This window comes from Rhinopithecus roxellana, chromosome 4, assembly GCF_007565055.1.
Source record: "Rhinopithecus roxellana isolate Shanxi Qingling chromosome 4, ASM756505v1, whole genome shotgun sequence".
NCBI lineage: Eukaryota > Metazoa > Chordata > Mammalia > Primates > Cercopithecidae > Rhinopithecus > Rhinopithecus roxellana.
The window spans coordinates 175,845,059-175,866,462 of record NC_044552.1 but is presented as its reverse complement, the minus strand read 5'-3'; the positions used below and the strand labels follow the sequence as shown (position 1 = coordinate 175,866,462).

The window sequence follows — 21,404 nt, the reverse complement described above, 5'->3', positions numbered from 1 at the left end:
ATTACCCAACCCACTCCCAACATTAGAAAAAGCTTCAAAAATTAGATTCCAGCCCTCAAACCCCACAACAGGACTTAATTAACCTCACCATCAAGGTGTACAATAATACAGAGAGCCAAGCAGCAGTGTGTTTCTGAGTTGCAATTACTTGCCTTCAGTGTAAGAGAAACCCCAGTCACATTTCCAGTACGCAAGAACTTCAAAACACCTAAACCACAGTGGCCAGGTGTTCCTCCAGGACCTTCTCCCCCAGGATCCTTGCTTCAAGTGCCGGAAATCTGGCCACTGGACCAAGGAATGCCCACAGCCCAGGATTCCTCCTAAGCTGTGTCCATCTGTGCAGGAACCCACTGGAAATTGGACTGTCCAACTTGCCTGGCAGCCACTCCCAGAGCCCCTGGAACTCTGGCCCAAGACTCTCTGACTGACTCCTTCCCAGATCTTCTCAGCTTAGCGGCTGAAGACTGACACAGCCCAATCACCTCGGAAGCCTCCTGGACCATCACAGATGCTTTAGGTAACTCTTACAGTGGAGGGTAAGTCCGTACCCTTCTTAATCAATACGAAGGCTACCCACTCCACATTGCCTTCTTTTCAAGGGCCAGTTTACCTTGCCACCATAACTGTTGTGGGTATTGATGGCCAGGTTGCTAGACCTCTTAAAACTCCCCCAGTCTGGTGTCAACTTGGAAAACATTGTTTAATGCACTCTTTTTTAGTTATCCCCACCTGCCCAGTTCCCTTATTAGGTTGAGACATTTTAACTAAATTATCTGCTTCTCTGACTATTCCTGGGCTACAGCCACATCTCATTGCCACCCTTTCCCCTGTTCAAAACCTCTTTCGTGTCTTCCTCTTGTATCCCCCTACCTTAACACACAAGTATGGGACACCTCTACTCCCTCCGTGGCAACCTATCACATGCCCATCACTACCCCATTAGAACCTAATCACCCTTACCCTGCTCAACACCTTTGAGAGGACTAAAGCCTGTCCAGGATCTTCACCTTATCAACAAAATTGTTTTGCCTATCCACCACATGGTGCCAATCCCATATACTCTCCTATCCTCAATACCTCCCTCCACAACCCATTATTCTGTTCTGGATTTCAAAGATGCTTTCTTTATTATTCCTTTACACCCTTCATCCCAGTCTCTCTTTGCTTTCATTTGGACTGAACGTGACACCCATCAGTCTCAGCAACTTACCTGGGCTGTACTGCTGAAGGCTTCAGGGACAGCTTCCATTACTTCAGTCAAGCCCTTTCTCATACTTTACTTTCTGTCCATCTGCTTCTCACTTTATTCAATATTTTGACGACCTTCTACTTTATAGCCCCTCCTACAAATCTTCCCAACAGGATGCCCTCCTGTTCCTCCAACATCTATTCTCAAAAGGATATTGCAACTCCTCCGCCAAAGCCCAAATTTCTTCCTCATCCATTACCTATCTCAGCATAATTCTTCATAGAAACATACATGCTCTCCCTGCTGATTGTGTCTGGCTAATCTCCCAAACCCCAGCCCCTTCTACAAAGCAACAACTCCTTTCCTTCCTAGGCATAGTTACGTACTTTCATCTTTGGATATCTGGTTTTGCCATCCTGACTAAACCATTATATAAACTCAAAAAAGGAAACCCAGCTGACCCCGTAGATCCTAAATCCTTTCCCCACTCCTCTTTCTCTTCCTTAAAAACAGCCCTACAAGCTGCTCCCACGCTAGTTCACCCTAACTCATCCCAACCCTTTTCATTATACTCAGCCAAAGTACAGGGCTATGTGGCTGGAATTCTTACACAAGAGCAGGGACCATGCCCTGTAACCTTTCTGTCCAAACAGCTTGACCTCACAGTTCTGAGCTGGCCCTCATATCTGTATGCAGTGGCAGCTGCCACTTAAATACTTTTAGAGGCCCTCAAAATCACAAGCTATGCTCCACTTACAATCTACAGTTCCCATAACTTTCAAAATCTATTTTCCTCCTCACACCTGATGCGTATACTTTCTGCGCCCCAGTTCCTTCAACTGTACTCACTATTTGTTGAGTCTCCCACAGTTACCATTGTTCCTGGCCTGGACTTCAATCTGGCCTCCCACATTATTCCTGATACCACACCTGACCCCCATGACTGTATCTCTCTGATCCACCTGGTATTCACTCCATTTCCCCATATTTCCTTCTTTCCTGTTCCTCATCCTGATCACACTTGATTTATTGATGGCAGTTCCACCAGGCCTAATCACCACTCACCAGCAAAGGCAGGCTATTCTATAGTATCTTCCACACCTATCATTGAGGCTACTGCTCTGCCCCCCTCCACTACCTCTCAGCAAGCTGAACTCATTGCCTTAACTCAGGCCCTCACTCTTGCAAAGGGACTACACATCAATATTTATACTGACTCTAAATATGCCTTCCATATCCTGCACCACCATGCTGTTATATGGGCAGAAAGAGGTTTCCTCACTACACAAGGGTCCTCTATCATTAATGCCTCTTTAATAAAAACTCTTCTCAAGGCTGCTTTACTTCCAAAAGAAGCTGGAATCCTTCACTGCAAAGGCCATCAAAAGGCCTCAGACCCCATTGTTCAAGGCAACAATTATGCTGATAAGACAGCTAAAGAAGCAGCCGGTATTCCTACTTATGTCCCTCACGGCCAGTTTTCTCCTTCTCATCAGTCACTCCTACTTACTCTCCCACTGAAGTTTCCACCTATCGATCCCTCCCCACTCAAGGCAAATGGTTCCTGGACCAAGGAAAATTCCTCCTTCCAGCCTTACAGGCTCATTCCATTCTATCGTCCTTTCATAACCTCTTCCATGTAGGTTACAAGCCACTAGCCCGCCTCTTAGAACCTCTCATTTCCTTTCCATCGTGGAAATCTATCCTCAAGGAAATTACTTCTCAGTGTTCCATTTGCTATTCTACCACTCCTCAGTAATTTCTCAGGCCCCCTCCCTTCCCTACACATCAAACTCAGGGGTTTGCCCCTGCCCAGGACTGGCAAATTGACTTTACCCACATGCCCCAAGTCAGGAAACTAAAATACCTCTTGGTCTGGGTAGACACTTTCACTGGATGGGTAGAGGCCTTTCCCTCAGGGTCTGAGAAGGCCACCGTGGTCATCTCCTCCTTTCTGTCGACATAATTTCTCGATTTAGCCTTCCCCTCTATCCAGTTGTTCCATCAATGCCCATTACAAACTCTAATGGCTGCTGCCCTAGCTGGATCCCTAGTGTTAGACATTAGTTCTAAATTTCTTTTCAAAGAATCAATATGTCAGTAGGTTCAATTCTTTGCCTTCTACTTTTAAACTTAACTTCCTCATAAAGCAACCTTTTTCGATTACCTGCTCCACGTTGACTCATTTCAATGACCTGCTCCACTCTCACTCATTCTGATTACCTGCTCCACCCTGACTCATTCTGATTATTTGCTCCATCCTGACTCGTTCTGATTACCTGCTCTGTAACCATTTTTCCCGCCAAACTACTCACCCTGTCACTCTCTTTAAATTAGCCAGTCGAAATTAGTTTAGCCTGTACGGTCTAACCCTAGCCAATAGGGGAATGACACAGCAGCAGGGGCCACAGTGCATCAGGGATAAGAACCCCTTCCCCTCCTTTGTCCAAGTGTGCACTCACCATCGCTCCATCTGTAAGGGCACACCCTTCTATATAAGTACCTTGCCTTGCTGAGAATTAAAAAGAAAATTTTATATTTGAGTGCTATTTCTTTTGCGGCACAGAAACTTTATCTATAAGTCTGGGTACAAGACATCTCTTTTAGTACTCCTTCTCATCTTTTCACTTTGCATTTCCAGTTTTGCCTTGTACAAGTTCTCTTCTTCCTCTGTGGCTCCTCTACCTACATGTGTCTACCTGCTAATTGGACAGGCACTTGCACACTAGTTTTCCTTACTGCCAAAATTCAATTTGTAAATAGGACTGAACAGCTTCCTCTTCCCCTCATGACGCCAACATTTCACCACTATTTTGTTTTATTTTTCTTATTAATATAAGAAGACAGGAATAGGCCTAGACTTACTGCTGAAAAAGGAGAATTCTGTATATTTTTAGATGAAGAGTGTTGTTTTTACCTAAATCAATCTGGCCTGGTATATGACAACATAAAAAAACTCAAGGATAGAGTCCAAAAACTCACCAACCAAGCAAATAATTATGCTGAACCCCCTTGGACCCTCTCTAACTGGATGTCCTGGGTCCTCCCAATTCTTAGTCCTTTAATACCTCTTTTTCTCCTTCTCTTATTCAGACCTTGTGTCTTCTGTTTAGTTTCTCAACTCATACAAAACCACATCCAGGCCATCACCAATCATTCTATATGACAAATCTTCCTTCTAACAACTCCACAATATCACCCCTTCCCCCAAAATGTTTCTTTAATTTAATCTCTACCACTCTAAGTTCCCATGCCATCCCTAATCCCACTCAAAGCAGCCCTGAGAAACAACCACCAAAAATTTTCACCACCCCAATACTTCACCACTATTTTGTTTTGCTTTTCTTATTAATATAAGAAGACAGGAATGTCAGGCCTCTGAGTCCAAGCCTGCACATAGACATCCAGATGACCTGAGACAACTGAAGAACCACAAAAGAAGTAAAAATGGCTGGTTCCTGCCTTAACTGATGACATGCCACCACTGTGGTTTGTTCCTGCCCCACCCAAACTGATCAATTGACCTTGTGAAATTCTTTATCCTGGACAATGAATCTCGGAAGCTCCCCACTGAGCACCTTGTAACCCCCACTCCTGTCCATAAGAGAAAAACCCCCTTTGACCGCAATTTTCCACTACCCACCCAAATCCTATAAAAGTGCTCTACCCCGTCTCCCTTTGCTGACTCCTTTTTTGTATGCAGTCTGCCTGCACCCAGGTGATTAAAAAGCTTTATTGCTCACACAAAGCCTGTTTGGTGGACTCTTCACATGGATGCGTTTGACACTCCTTAGGTATCTTTTTAATCTCCCTCATCTAACACAGTGTCTGGCACTCAGAATCATTCAATATATGATTGCAGAATAAGAGATGAGTTAGAAACATAGTTAAAAGCAGAAAGAGAAGATGGCCGGATAGGAACAGCTCCAGTCTCCAACTCCCAGCTGCGAGCGACACAGAAGACCGGTGATTTCTGCATTTTCAACTGAGGTACTGGGGTCATCTCACTAGGGAGTGCCGGACAATCGGTGCTGGTCAGCTACTGCAGCCTGACCAGCAAGAGCTGAAGCAGGGCGAGGCATCGCCTCCCCTGGAAGCGCAAGGGGGAAGGGAATCCGTTTTCCTAGCCAGGGGAACTGAGACACACAACACCTGGAAAATCGGGTAACTCCCACCCCAATACTGCACTTTAAGCAAACAGGCACACGAGGAGAATATATCCCACACCTGGCCGGGAGGGTCCCACGCCCACGGAGCCTCCCTCACTGCTAACACAGCAGTCTGCAGCGATCTATCCGCAAGGCAGCAGCGAGGCTGGGGGAGGGGCGCCCGCCATTGCTGAGGCTTAAGTAGGTAAACAAAGACGCTGGGAAGCTCGAACTGGGTGGAGCTCACAGCAGCTCAAGGAAGTATGCCTGTCTCTGTAGTCTCCACCTCTGGGGACAGCGCACAGCTGAAGACCAACAGCGGAAGCAGCGGGGGCCGGTGCAGACGCGAACGACTCTGTCTGACAGCTTTGGGGAGAGCCGTGGATCTCCCAACGCAGAGGTTGAGATCTGAGAACGACAGACTGCCTGCTCAGGTGGGTCCCTGACCCCTGAGTAGCCTAGCTGGGAGACATCCCCCACTAGGGGCAGTCTGACACCCCACACCTCACAGGGTGGAGTACACCCCTGAGAGGAAACTTCCAACGGAAGAATCAGACAGGTACACTCGCTGTTCAGCAATATTCTATCTTCGGCAACCTCTGCTGCTGATACCCAGGCAAACAGGGTCTGGAGTGGACCTCAAGCAATCTCCAACAGACCAACAGACAGTCCTTCTGACTGTCAGAAGGAAAACTATCAAACAGGAAGGACACCTATACCAAAACCCCATCAGTACGTCACCATCATCAAAGACCAGAGACAGATAAAACCACAAAGATGGGGAAGAAGCAGGGCAGAAAAGCTGGAAATTCAAAAAATAAGAGCGCGTCTCCCCCTGCAAAGGAGCGCAGCTCATCGCCAGCAACGGATCAAAGCTGGTCAGAGAATGACTTTGACGAGATGAGAGAAGAAGGCTTCAGTCCATCAAACTTCTCAGAGCTAAAGGAGGAATTACGTACCCAGTGCAAAGAAACTAAAAATCTTGAAAAAAGAGTGGAAGAATTGACAGCTAGACTAATTAATGCAGAGAAGATCATAAACGAAATGACAGAGATGAAAACCATGACACAAGAAATACGTGACAAATGCACAAGCTTCAGTAACCGACTCGATCAACTGGAAGAAAGAGTATCAGCTCTTGAGGATCAAATGAATGAAATGAAGCGAGAAGAGAAACCAAAAGAAAACAGAAGAAAAAGAAATGAACAAAGCCTGCAAGAAGTATGGGATTATGTAAAAAGACCAAATCTACGTCTGATTGGGGTGCCTGAAAGTGAGGGGGAAAATGGAACCAAGTTGGAAAACACTCTTCAGGATATCATCTAGGAGAACTTCCCCAACCTAGTAGGGCAGGCCAACATTCAAATTCAGGAAATACAGAGAACACCACAAAGATACTCCTCCAGAAGAGCAACTCTAAGACACATAATTGCCAGATTCACCAAAGTTGAAATGAAGGAAAAAATCTTAAGGGCAGCCAGAGAGAAAGGTCGGGTTACCCACAAAGGGAAGCCCATCAGACTAACAGCAGATCTCTCGGCAGAAACTCTACAAGCCAGAAGAGAGTGGGGGCTAATATTCAACGTTCTTAAAGAAAAGAATTTTCAACCCAGAATTTCATATCCAGCCAAACTAAGTTTCATCAGTGAAGGAGAAATAAAATCCTTTACAGATAAGCAAATGCTTAGAGATTTTGTCACCACCAGGCCTGCCTTACAAGAGACCCTGAAGGAAGCCCTAAACATGGAAAGGAACAACCGGTACCAGCCATTGCAAAAACATGCCAAAATGTAAAGACCATCGAGGTTAGGAAGAAACTGCATCAACTAACGAGCAAAATAACCAGTTAATATCATAATGACAGGATCAAGTTCACACATAACATTATTAACCTTAAATGTTAATGGACTAAATGCTCCAATTAAAAGACACAGACTGGCAAACTGGATAAAGAGTCAAGACCCATCAGTCTGCTGTATTCAGGAGACCCATCTCACATGCAGAGACATACATAGGCTCAAAATAAAGGGATGGAGGAAGATCTACCAAGCAAATGGAGAACAAAAAAAAGCAGGGGTTGCAATCCTAGTCTCTGATAAAACAGACTTTAAACCATCAAAGATCAAAAGAGACAAAGAAGGCCATTACATAATGGTAAAGGGATCAATTCAACAGGAAGAGCTAACTATCCTAAATATATATGCACCCAATACAGGAGCACCCAGATTCATAAAGCAAGTGCTTAGAGACTTACAAAGAGACTTAGACTCCCATACAATAATAATGGGAGACTTCAACACTCCACTGTCAACATTAGACAGATCAACAAGACAGAACGTTAACAAGGATATCCAGGAATTGAACTCATCTCTGAACCAAGCGGACCTAATAGACATCTATAGAACTCTCCACCCCAAATCAACAGAATATACATTCTTCTCAGCACCACATCGCACTTATTCCAAAATTGACCACATAATTGGAAGTAAAGCACTCCTCAGCAAATACACAAGAACAGAAATTATAACAAACTGTCTCTCAGACCACAGTGCAATCAAACTAGAACTCAGGACTAAGAAACTCAATCAAAACCGCTCAACTACATGGAAACTGAACAACCTGCTCCTGAATGACTACTGGGTACATAACGAAATGAAAGCAGAAATAAAGATGTTCTTTGAAACCAATGAGAACAAAGATACAACATACCAGAATCTCTGGGACACATTTAAAGCAGTGTGTAGAGGGAAATTTATAGCACTAAATGCCCACAAGAGAAAGCAGGAAAGATCTAAAATTGACACTCTAACATCACAATTAAAACTAGAGAGGCAAGAGCAAACACATTCAAAAGCTAGCAGAAGGCAAGAAATAACTAAGATCAGAGCAGAACTGAAGGACATAGAGACACAAAAAACCCTCCAAAAAATCAATGAATCCAGGAGTTGGTTTTTTGAAAAGATCAACAAAATTGACAGACCACTAGCAAGACTAATAAAGAAGAAAAGAGAGAGGAATCAAATAGACGCAATAAAAAATGATAAAGGGGATATCACCACGGACCCCACAGAAATACAAACTACCATCAGAGAATACTATAAACGCCTCTACGCAAATCAAGTAGAAAATCTAGAAGAAATGGATAATTTCCTGGACACTTACACTCTCCCAAGACTAAACCAGGAAGAAGTTGAATCCCTGAATAGACCAATAGCAGGCTATGAAATTGAGGCAACAATTAATAGCCTACCCACCAAAAAAAGTCCAGGACCAGATGGATTCACAGCTGAATTCTACCAGAGGTACAAGGAGGAGCTGGTACCATTCCTTCTGAAACTATTCCAATCAATAGAAAAAGAGGGAATCCTCCCTAACTCATTTTATGAGGCCAACATCATCCTGATACCAAAGCCTGGCAGAGACACAACAAAAAAAGAGAATTTTAGACCAATATCCCTGATGAACATCGATGCAAAAATCCTCAATAAAATACTGGCAAACCGGATTCAGCAGCACATCAAAAAGCTTATCCACCATGATCAAGTGGGCTTCATCCCTGGGATGCAAGGCTGGTTCAACATTCGCAAATCAATAAACGTAATCCAGCATATAAACAGAACCAAAGACAAGAACCACATGATTATCTCAATAGATGCAGAAAAGGCTTTTGGCAAAATTCAACAGCCCTTCTTACTAAAAACGCTCAATAAATTCGGTATTGATGGAACGTACCTCAAAATAATAAGAGCTATTTATGACAAACCCACAGCTAATATCATTCTGAATGGGCAAAAACTGGAAAAATTCCCTTTGAAAACTGGCACAAGACAGGGATGCCCTCTCTCACCACTCCTATTCAACATAGTCTTGGAAGTTCTGGCTAGGGCAATCAGGCAAGAGAAAGAAATCAAGGGTATCCAGTTAGGAAAAGAAGAAGTCAAATTGTCCCTGTTTGCAGATGACATGATTGTATATTTAGAAAACCCCATTGTCTCAGCCCAAAATCTCCTTAAGCTGATAAGCAACTTCAGCAAAGTCTCAGGATACAAAATTAATGTGCAAAAATCACAAGCATTCTTATACACCAGTAACAGACAAGCAGAGAGCCAAATCAGGAATGAACTTCCATTCACAATTGCTTCAAAGAGAATAAAATACCTAGGAATCCAGCTTACAAGGGATGTAAAGGACCTCTTCAAGGAGAACTACAAACCACTGCTCAGTGAAATCAAAGAGGACACAAACAAATGGAAGAACATACCATGCTCATGGATAGGAAGAATCAATATCGTGAAAATGGCCATACTGCCCAAGGTTATTTATAGATTCAATGCCATCCCCATCAAGCTACCAATGAGTTTCTTCACAGAATTGGAAAAAACTGCTTTAAAGTTCATATGGAACCAAAAAAGAGCCCGCATTGCCAAGACAATCCTACGTCAAAAGGACAAAGCTGGAGGCGTCACGCTACCTGACTTCAAACTATACTACAAGGCTACAGTAACCAAAACAGCATGGTACTGGTACCAAAACAGAGCTATAGACCAATGGAACAGAACAGAGTCCTCAGAAATAATACCACACATCTACAGCCATCTGATCTTTGACAAACCTGAGAGAAACAAGAAATGGGGAAAGGATTCCCTATTTAATAAATGGTGCTGGGAAAATTGGCTAGCCATAAGTAGAAAGCTGAAACTGGATCCTTTCCTTACCCCTTATACGAAGATTAATTCAAGATGGATTAGAGACTTAAATGTTAGACCTAATACCATAAAAACCCTAGAAGAAAATCTAGGTAGTACCATTCAGGACATAGGCATGGGGAAGGACTTCATGTCTAAAACACCAAAAGCAATGGCAGCAAAAGCCAAAATTGACAAATGGGATCTAATTAAACTAAAGAGCTTTTGCACAGCAAAAGAAACTACCATCAGAGTGAACAGGCAACCTACAGAATGGGAGAAAATTTTTGCAACCTACTCATCTGACAAAGGGCTAATATCCAGAATCTACAAAGAACTCAAACAAATATACAAGAAAAAAACAAACAACCCCATCAAAAAGTGGGGAAAGGATATGAACAGACATTTCTCAAAAGAAGACATTCATACAGCCAACAGACACGTGAAAAAATGCTCATCATCACTCGCCATTAGAGAAATGCAAATCAAAACCACAATGAGATACCATCTCACACCAGTTAGAATGGCAATCATTAAGAAGTCAAGAAACAACAGGTGTTGGAGAGGATGTGGGGAAATACGAACACTTTTACACTGTTGGTGGGATTGTAAACTAGTTCAACCATTATGGAAAACAGTATGGCAATTCCTCAAGGATCTAGAACTAGATGTACCATATGACCCAGCCATCCCACTACTGGGTATATACCCAAAGGATTATAAATTATTCTACTACAAAGACACATGCACACGTATGTTTATTGCGGCACTATTCACAATAGCAAAGACTTGGAATCAACCCAAATGTCCATCAGTGACAGACTGGATTAAGAAAATGTGGCACATATACACCATGGAATACTATGCAGCCATAAAAAAGGATGAGTTTGCATCCTTTGTAGGGACATGGATGCAGCTGGAAACCATCATTCTTAGCAAACTATCACAAGAAGAGAAAACCAAACACCGCACGTTCTCACTCATAGGTGGGAACTGAACAATGAGATCACTTGGACTCGGGAAGGGGAACATCACACACTGGGGCCTATCATGGGGAGGGGGGAGGAGGGAGGGATTGCACTGGGGAGTTATACATGATATAAATGATGAATTGATGGGTGCTGACGAGTTGATGGGTGCAGCACACCAACATGGCATAAGCATACATATGTAACAAACCTGCACGTTATGCACATGTACCCTAGAACTTAAAGTATAATAAAAAAAAAAAAAAAAAGAAAGAAATGGACTGGAGCCCAAGACTATAAAGCTTCAGTTCTTCCCAGGATGTCTTTTCTGAATGAACAGGTGAATATAATGAAGGTACATGTTTTATTATCAGTTGATTCTCATGCCCAGAAAAGCATTGATACCACATTCTTATGAGCTCAGAGAGAAAACTTGTTCTTGGTGTGTCTCCAAGGTGCCAGAGGTCAGTGTGGCCACCAGAAGTGACCCATCTAACAGTGAGCACAGGACTTCATTGTGAGCCTCTGAGGACAGGCTGCTCAACAACTTCTGCATTTAAAAAGCACTTGACTGCCCTGAAGAGGAGCTATTTGTTACACAAAGTCACCTGAAAGAAAAGGGTTATGTTCTTAAAATAACTTTATTAGAGTCTATTTAGTAAATGACTTTCTAATGGTTAGAAAGTGTCTAGCAGATTGCAGTAAGGTGAGAAGGATGTCGCTATTTATATACTCAAGATTCTTCTTTCTAAGAGAAAAATGAAGTACAAAACAATATTTATAGCCCATTAGTCTAAGGTTTTTCTTCATCTGATAACTTTCACACACATTCAGAAGACATGGCAACCTATTGATTATGTCTAAATTCCAAGCAGCTATACTGTCCGCATTCTGTCTACTTTTTGCTTTCACTTTATTGTTTTTCTTTCTCTCTCATTCACTCATACACACACACACACACACACACACACACACATAAACCACATTTACATTTGTGTACCACGTTCACATATACATAAACTCATACTTTATGGAGCATGACATTTAAAACATTTAGTATTTGATATGAAATTAGTTACTTCTGATTTATGTTGATATAAATACAATATATCAATACAATACATAACCTGCAGCCTAGACGGAACATAAAGAAAAATGGAAAAGCTAAAATATGGGACATGCATTCAACAACTTCGAAATGGACAGCAATTCATAACCATTCATTCTGCTAATATCTTTTGAGCACCTACTACATGTCATGAACTTTACTAAACCACGAGACCCAATACTGAGCAGAAGAGAGTGAGGAAACTCAGACTGACAAGGTAACCAAATACTTACCTTGTTCGTTGATTCTCTGCTAACATTTTAAGATACAAAACTAAACCTTTATTTTGTTTTTATTTTCTGTGTCACATTAAAGACACCAAACATAGTTACTGTAAGTCCTTCTTTGTATTAGTGTTATTATTATAAAGAAAAAATTAATTGATAGATACCATTCATAATGAAAGATTAATGGGCAAGTGCATGGGAGTAGCTTAGACTATCACTAACATTTGATAACACATATGTATGTTATTTGTTCTGTTAGAAAGGAAACGTAAATGATGCAATTAAAATATTAAAAGAAATGTATACATAAAGACAAAAACATGCAAGAGAATGACTAAAACGATACAGAATGCAGGATGTTTGAAAGAGGTCATCAGTGCAAGATTACTTAAATCTTACCTTAAAATTTTGTATAGAATTTGCAAAAGATGGGAAACCTGGAAGTATTTCCTAACAATACGAAAAGATAATATATAGAAATATAATATAAATCAGGGTCAAAAATTATTTAGAAAACAAGAAGAAAAATAAATGGAGAGGCATCTGCCTTTAGAGAAATAGGTGATCATTTCAAGGGTACAATTACCTTAAGACATTTTCATAGCTTTTGAAAATACAAAAATATTCCACTCCAATAAGGCAACATCGTTTTCTAGAAAATGACATTTTTATTTTAGCTTGAAATAATCATATGTAGCTATATATTTTGTAAACATGTCTCAAAACAACAGTAAATATTTTAGAAGGTGAACTATGTAAAGAGGTATATCAACTCATATTACTTTCCCTGTAAATATACACAGCACACATTTTTCTTTGTCCTCATAAGAATTAAGCCTGTGTTGTGCTTCTTAGGGCAGTCAGGAGTGTTTGTGGCAATGGAAGAATGGATGGGTGAAAAAATTAATGAAAGTTTAGAAGGTGAATGAGATAAGTCAATAGGCCTATATTGTTTATTTATGACTGAGTGCTAATTATTCAAGAAATATCTTAAGGGGGAAGTTTATCAGTTTTATTGGATGAGATAAAAAAAAACATGGTGATGTCAATTTTCAGTAAGAAAATCATATTTAAAATGGTAGCCATAAAATATTTAATTCAAATAAAATCACAAAGGGGATATTTAAATCAAATACACACAAAAATGAAAGCCTGGTAGATACGTTCATGCCAAGAATTTTTTTTTTTATTTAATGAATTAAGAGAGTAAGAGCTGAATGACAAATACTGAGTACTTTGAGGTGGGGGCTCAAAACTAATATGCATAGTTTACAAAATATTAAAGGTTCACTAGACAGAATTAGGTGACCATTAACTGTGTTAAACAAATATAAACCCTACATCATAACAAAAAATACATTATTTGAAATATTCAATTTTAGATGCTTATGCACTACATGACAAATGCCACTAAAAAAGGGCAAAGCTTCCAATACATTTTCCTCAAAAATAATTTTTGAGATAAGCCTGAATAAATCATATGCATCCTCTTTTTAGGAAAGGGATAGAGGGAATTTTTTTAATGACCAGAATTTATTTTTTAGATGATTAAAGTAACCTCTGAAAATAATAAAACCTCTTTAGTAAAGTATATTAAAACGCTTATATCGATAGATTGTGTGTTTCAAATCTCTGAGAATTTTTGCATTAAACTCCTGCTCATGAGCATTAAGTAAAGCATCTCCTTTTGTTTTTTTAGATGTTTCCAGCCACAAAGTTTACTAATCTGGAGAGATGATTAATGTCAGAGACTCTAAAACAGTAAAACCACAGACACTAAATTAGATATAAATCCATCTGGGTAATATAAGGACTTCACATATAAAAACCAGATGGAAGTTTGGATGGATTTTCTCTGTGCTATATGAGGTAAGTCTAATGTGTTTTCTTACAGAGTTTCTTATTCACACAACAGTATTGTCAAAACCCAGCAAGCCCCAGATGACTCCAAAATATTTATATCAATCCATGTCAGCATTTGCACATGGAGTCTTTGCTTTAGCCGTTTGTGGTGCTTTTCAGAAACAATTACGTTACTAGTAATAACTATAGACAAGTCACCCTGGTGGCCAGTGTTTGTGCCCCAATCCTGACAAGAAACAAAAGAGGTTTCCTGAACTTGCTGTTTTTAAGAAGCTAACATAGTTCTATCAAATGCCAGATTAATTTCATCTAAGAGACCTAGGAAACAGGAGTTACCTCTGTTTTGTGTATTCTTTTATGAAGTCACTGATTTCTAACTAGTGGCATAATGTCTACTTGTAAGCTTTTGGTTATGCTCCTTGGCCTTTTTCTTCTTTATATATGTTTATAAGTCTATTTAGAAAACATATTTTACATTTTTTGGTTTTCTTATTACTCTTCATTTTCATTTCAAACTGCTCTGAAAACTCCAGTTGAGACCTGAACAATGAAGACAGACAGGTTTTCACTCATCTTGAAAATTCCATTTATTTTTTTCCTGATGTCATTTACCTTATAATTTTTTTTTTTTTTTAGGAGGAAAGGAGAAAGGAAGAAGAGGAGCACCTTCTAATTAAATTAAAATTCAGCAGTGAATCCACCTCTGTATATAATTAAAAACAGAATACAACACTACTTCAAAAATATTAAAAGAATGGTCATATCCATTGCTAATAAACAGGAAAACAGGCAAGTCTGGTGTCTTGGCTGGAGTGCAAAATAGGACAAACTTTCTACAAGGCAATTTGAAAAACATTTTTAAAAGCATTAAAATTTTGTATGCCCTTTAGTCTAGGAATTCCACTTGTAAAGAAGAATCTTAGCCAGGCGTGGTGACTCGTGCCTGTGATCCCAGCACTTTGGGAGGCAGAGGCAGGAAGATCACTTGAGGTCAGGAGTTTGAGACTAGCCTGGCCACCATGTGAAACCCAGTCTCTACTAGAAACAGAAAAAATTAGCTGGGAGTAGTGGTGTATATCCAAAATCCCAGCTACTCCAGGAGGCTGAGACAGGAGAATTATTTGAACCTGGCAGACAGAGGATGCAGAGAGCCAATATTGTGCTACTGCACTCCAGCCTGGGTGAAAGAGCAAGACCCAACTCAAAAAAAAAAAAAAAAAAAAAGAGAGAGAGAGAGAGAATCTTAGAACAATGTTTTACTACAAGATTGTTCATAAAAGCATTGCTTATGACAACAAAAATTACAAATTAAAACTATTCAGATTGGGTAATAAATTACTGTACATACATATGATGACCTGCAGAATTCTTTATAATGTCCGTGGAAGAAGAAAATTATAAAATTGTATGGATACTATAATTCTATTTTTATTAAAATATTATATGTATCTGCCATATACATATGCAAATGTTGGAAATTAACATCAACATATTAATTTTTTCTAGTATAGGTTCTCTCTAGAAGGTCAAATACAATTTTTTCCTTTTCCTTTTTTTCCTGATTTAAAAAATTTATGACAATTAACATGTAATTTGAGCAGCATGAAAAATGTTAATGTTATTTAAATTATTTAAAGGCAGAAAAATCTAATCACAGTGAATAATTAGAACTTTTACAAATTGTGCCTTACTTCCCATATGTTCGCTGTCAATAGATATAATAAATCCAAAAGCCAAAATTAGATTTTAGCAGATTTTATCAGATCAGATCGAGGGGATTCAAGATCTAGATGTTCAAATGTATGACAGAAATACAATTACTTCAATTCTCAGATCACTAAAATGGAGTTTCCAACACTGCTGTCTTTTCTCAATTTTAGTGTATCAGCATCACATAATCTTACATTTATTATTAGCAATGCTTTCTCTAACATATTCAGCATGCAAACCAGAAAAACCTTTTCCTCTAATCGTTGCCCCATTTGGTGGTATCTTTTTTAAATAAGTTGCTCTCATATTAAAATGCATTCAAATTTAATTTTTTGAGAACAGCAAACTCAAAAATCTGAGTCACTGTCATTGCATACACTAGCAATACTTGAAGAAAGCAAATACCTACATCATCCTCTTGCCCATCAGTGCCTGCATTGTGGATGTCAGGATAATGTTTCAGAAACTGGGCTACATAGGTCATAATAGACTTCTCATCTGGTTTATCCACATCAACATCTGAAGAAACAAAAAAAGAAATGTGAATAAATTAATTAGCATTCATTGGATTTTAATAATACAAGCTTTGATATCTAACTATCATACCAAAAACACTAAACGCAGAAGGAAAACAGAAGCACTATTTAGAATTTTGGAGGGCGAGGAGGGTAAACCAAATTTAATCTGGATATTACATGATGGAAATTATATTACTCAGAAAGATGACACATTTTAACAAACAGCATTTAAGAAAGTAGCATATATGTCATTTAAATAAGACATACAGTATCTCATGAGACAGTATCTGATACTGTCTGGTTACTCAGTATGAGTACTGAGTATGAGAATACTGTATGGTTACTCAAACATTCTGTCTAGTTAACTGAACACAAATAATATGTAAATTTTAAAACTGGCATAAATGGGTAGTACAAAAATGCTTACAAGTGTGACACTGAATGACAGTTTATATACTATATATGACTAAATATAGACAAGCCTCTTCTCTGCCCCCAGAAATTTCACTTTAGAAGAAAGGGAGATGCCTTATATTCCATTTCCTGGGCAGCCTCTTCTTTGTGGAGCATTCTCTCCAAATTACAGTGCTTTGAGCAATCAAGCACTCTTCGAGGGAAACTGCCTGAGAAGGCCTCAATCACCGTGATTTTGAAGCTTATAGATATTTATCCAATACAAATGGTAAAAATCAGGCCAATAAATTTATCCAGAGTTAGTAATTATACATGGAAGTAAGAATGCATAAGTAAAAAATGCTATAAACAAGTCTTTTAAGTATCAATTTTAAAGGCAAAAAAAAATGATTATGACTTCAGAGCAATTTACAGAGCAAAAAGCAAACCAAATTGCTACAATAAAGTATAAAACTAATCTAATCTTTTGTAAAAGTTCTTTTTGGTCAGAGGTATAATTTCTATGACTTGCAATGTAGGGTTTAAAGAGTGCTACAATTCACACCATTTAAAAGGAAGCAAAGATAATGAATTCTGAAATTTGTTAAATGACTCAAAGGTGATGAGTCAAACCGTTGAGTAAAACTTTTTTTTCAGGAAATATGAAAGTGGAAACAAAAGCAATATTTAATACATGATTTAACATAGTATATGCTGTTAACTACATATGTAAATCATAAAATAATTATTATAATAGACTTGGAGTACTTAATCTGTATGCCTAAAAGCTTATACATCCAAGTTGGTTAAATAACTTTTTGAAGGGGAAGTTCTCATTAAGAAATTAGAGGAAAGTCTTACATCTAGGACAGCCTTGTATTTAGGCAACCTCAGTTTCTGACCATCAAAGAAAATATTAAGATCTTCCAGTCTGGTAGATATGAAAGAATCATGTATATTCTTCTTTCATCCCACTTCAGGAATAATGTCAGCTCTGTTACATCCTCTGAAATTGATGGCTGGAATACGTGTTTTTCCCTTGATTTATTTTTGTGCAGAAAGAAGGCAGAAAGCCCTTTGATATCCTAGTGAAAGTGGGGGTGGGGGCAGAGTGGGACTCAAAACAGAATCCTAAAATGTCAAGGAATCTCCATGGGGCCCTTCATCTTCGAGGAAACCTAACTGGGTCTCTGTAACTTACTCTTAGAAACACAAGTCTATCCTCTTTGTTTCAGAGCTAGGGAAGTTCAGTCTGAAATTCCATCGTTAAAAATAATTTTCAGTGGATCCCATGAAGATAGAGAGTAGAATGGTGGTTACCAGAGGCCAGGAAGGGTAGGGAGGAGAGGGAAAAATAATTTACTTTCACTGTGTATTTACATTTCTGCATTCACTGATATAAATGTCCGTAATTGCCAACCCACAGAAATTATCTGTGACATTTGGAACTTCACTTTGATACTTTTGTTTCAACATAGCTAACAACTTACTAGTTTATAAAAGTTTATCAAAGGCATCTAAATTGTCTTTTGAAGGCTTGAAAGAGTTCACTCCATTTCCAAGAAGTCTTAACACTCACAGCCTTACCAAAAAAATGTACCAAACACTTAAAATGACAAATATTAGTCAAATATTTATGTAGTTTGTTGATTGACACCAAAACACTGCATGGTTAAAAACATTTCTAAGTATGAATAATCTACATCTTCTAGACCTCTGCGATTATATAATTATATTATCCTGTCACCCTCCCCTCATACACACACTTCTAAAACTTTCATTCCACCCTTTAGCATATTAAGTCCAGTTCACCTGACTGATACACCGATGCCAAAGTGTTGTTTGGAGCAATGAAATCATATTTTACCCCAACCATGGTGGTAGATATTTATCCAGAAGAAAATTGATGCAGGAAAATACCATTACTTCCCACTTTTCTCCAGCTTTCCGGCTTGGAAGAATCTTGGAAGTCATGTGTATTTCTAAGTTTAAGAAATCTAAGACATTTAAACCCTCAGCTGCGCGCGGTGGCTCAAGCCTGTAATCCCAGCACTTTGGGAGGCCGAGGCAGGCAGATCACGAGGTCAGAAGATTGAGACCATCCTGGCTAACACGGTGAAACCCCATATCTACTAAAAATACAAAAAATTAGCCGGGCGTGGTGGCGGGCGCCTGTAGTCCCAGCTACTCCGGAGGCTGAGGCAGGAGAATGATGTGAACTCGGGAGGCGGAGCTTGCAGTGAGCCAAGATCGCGCCACTGCACTCCAGCCTGGGCGACGGAGCGAGACTCCGTCTCAAAAAAAAAAAAGAAAAGAAAAGAAAAAGAAAAAGACATTTAAACCCTCTGTGTTAATGTATACAGCAGTCAATGATTATTCAGCCTACCTTCAGGATCTAGCAGTCTTGGGATCCCCAGTTCCGTTTCGGCGATAGTGAAAGCATCCTCCAGATTTTCTCGGTTGGATCTGCCTTTCACTTTCTCCAAGTCCACCAGTTCGGGTCGAATGGCATGAATAACTGAATGAAAGGCAACCCCGCTTCTCCAACTCTTCCCAAAATCTTTCACTTCTATTCCAGTCTGCCTTTGTGTTATAAAAACATAAAATGATGTCACATTCTGAATAGATACAAGGACTTTCTTCAAGACCTCATGCAAAATCCAGTGCTTTTCACCAACAATATGCAGAGAACTGTATCAGTTCATTGTGTTTGAGAAAAATTAAGGAAAACAAAATTTTTAGGGGGTAACAAGATAAGATGTTGAAATTCCAGTTCTATATTTAGAGATTTCTATGTTGGATTTTTCAGTAATTAAGATAGTTAATTTAAAGCATATTTTTACATTCATTTTATAAAGAAAAATCAATTTAGAGAAAAATGCTGAAAAATTTTAAGCAAACAAATTATAAAGATGCCAAAAGTGATAGTAATTAACCACTGTATACTTTTTGTAGAAAGATCTAACACGTTTCTAATGGGAAGCAGCACTGTGTTGTACAAGGTTATAACAGACTAAGATAATGTGGCTGAATGCTTTCCAATGCAATAGAACAGACAAATGCAAATATTGCAATTATATCTCTCAAGTGTTCACAAGGGACCCTGTATTCCACCTAAATGCAAACAATAATTCCAATTACTCCACCAATAAAACTGTTTGTAAACTCCCTTTTTTGTAATTGTCTTGAGGGCAAGCCCTGGTGGTAAATCTTTTTTCTTTGGTGGTAGATTTGATTAACTCAAAGCCAGTTATTAAGAAACTGATTTCAAGTTGGTAGTCATATTTTGCCTTTGGAAAGCAGAAGTGAGGCAAGTTCATAATGAATGATTATTTTTTCTACATGTAATTTATCAATTATAAAGGTAGTTCCGAAAACAGAGTTGTAAAGATGATTTTGAGCATTGGCTGCACCCCTTGATTAAGTGGAGGGCCTGCAAATATGATCACTTAATTAGGGAACATTCAATGGATAAAGTCATCTGGTAGTTTCTTTTTAAAAAGTTAGTCTCATTAACCTTATAGTCGTCACTAAATAAAGCAAAAATATCACTCAATTAATTTTTACTAGAATTTCAATATTTTCATGAAAAATACAACCTGACTGGTATGCTGATTAATATAATGAGTTTATAAATGTCCATTATTATTACTATTATTATCGAGACAGAGTCTCACTCATTCTGTTGCCCAGGCTGGAGTGCAGTGGCACAATCTTGGCTCACTGCAACCTCCACCTCCCAGGCTCAAGGGATTCTTGTGCCTCAGCCTCCCAAATAGCTGGGATTTCAGGCATGTGCCACAACACCTGGCTAATTTTTGTATTTTTAGTAGAGACAGGGTTTCATCATGTCGGCCAGGCTGGTCTCAAATTCCTGGCCTCAAGTGATACACCCGCCTGGGCCTCAAAAGTGCTGCAATTACAGGTGTGAGCCACCACGCCAAGCCTATCCTTAAATTTTATCGCAGACAACTTCTCATTCACTTTAAAACATAGTTTACCAATGTACACTGTTTGCATAAAATATATTATGCATCATTGAGCCTGATCATTGGCTTCATCTACAAATATCCTAAAAACAATTTTATGAGATTCCAGTAATTGTAAAGTAATCTTGAATCTTCTTTTAGTTATTTTCAAGCTTATGTCTCTGGTAGTATGGATATAATTTTTTTCAGCAGACAGCTGACATCCATGCAGGTTGAACAGTATGTCCTTTTTATCTATTCATTTGTAATCCATCTCTGACTTAATTTTATTTTTCTTTGCCCACATTTCCTCATTTAAAAATGTTTTTGTACCCTGTTAAGCCACCTCAAATTAGTTTTTAACAAAATTCAGTGGGGTGTAAATACATAATTAGTTAGTAAATATTCACCATGTAATTAGCTATTTCTAATTTTCTTGAACTTGTTTATTGTTTGAGACATTTTCAAAGAGAAATACATAATATGCTTTTCTAAATATTTACTATACTGAAATAATTAAAAATGTTTCAGCATGTTTTATTTCTTCTATATTTGTTGAAAAAATATATGTAGGTATACACACACACACACACACACACACACACAGTTTCCTATTACATCAGTTAA

General features: G+C 38.9%; 1 protein-coding gene across 16 annotated transcripts in view; it reads right to left on the bottom strand.

Moving 5' to 3' along the window:
• Nucleotides 1-21,404, bottom strand: part of SYNE1 (spectrin repeat containing nuclear envelope protein 1) — a 546,282-nt gene that overhangs the window by 384,376 nt on the left and 140,502 nt on the right. For all 16 annotated transcript variants that reach the window (XM_030928648.1, XM_030928649.1, XM_030928634.1 and 13 more), the window contains exons 8-9: nucleotides 19,196-19,392; nucleotides 16,308-16,417 (exon numbers count right to left, since the gene is read on the bottom strand). In XM_030928648.1, coding sequence (XP_030784508.1) covers nucleotides 16,308-16,417; nucleotides 19,196-19,392 — 307 coding nt within the window. The remainder of the gene's footprint in view (nucleotides 1-16,307; nucleotides 16,418-19,195; nucleotides 19,393-21,404) is intronic.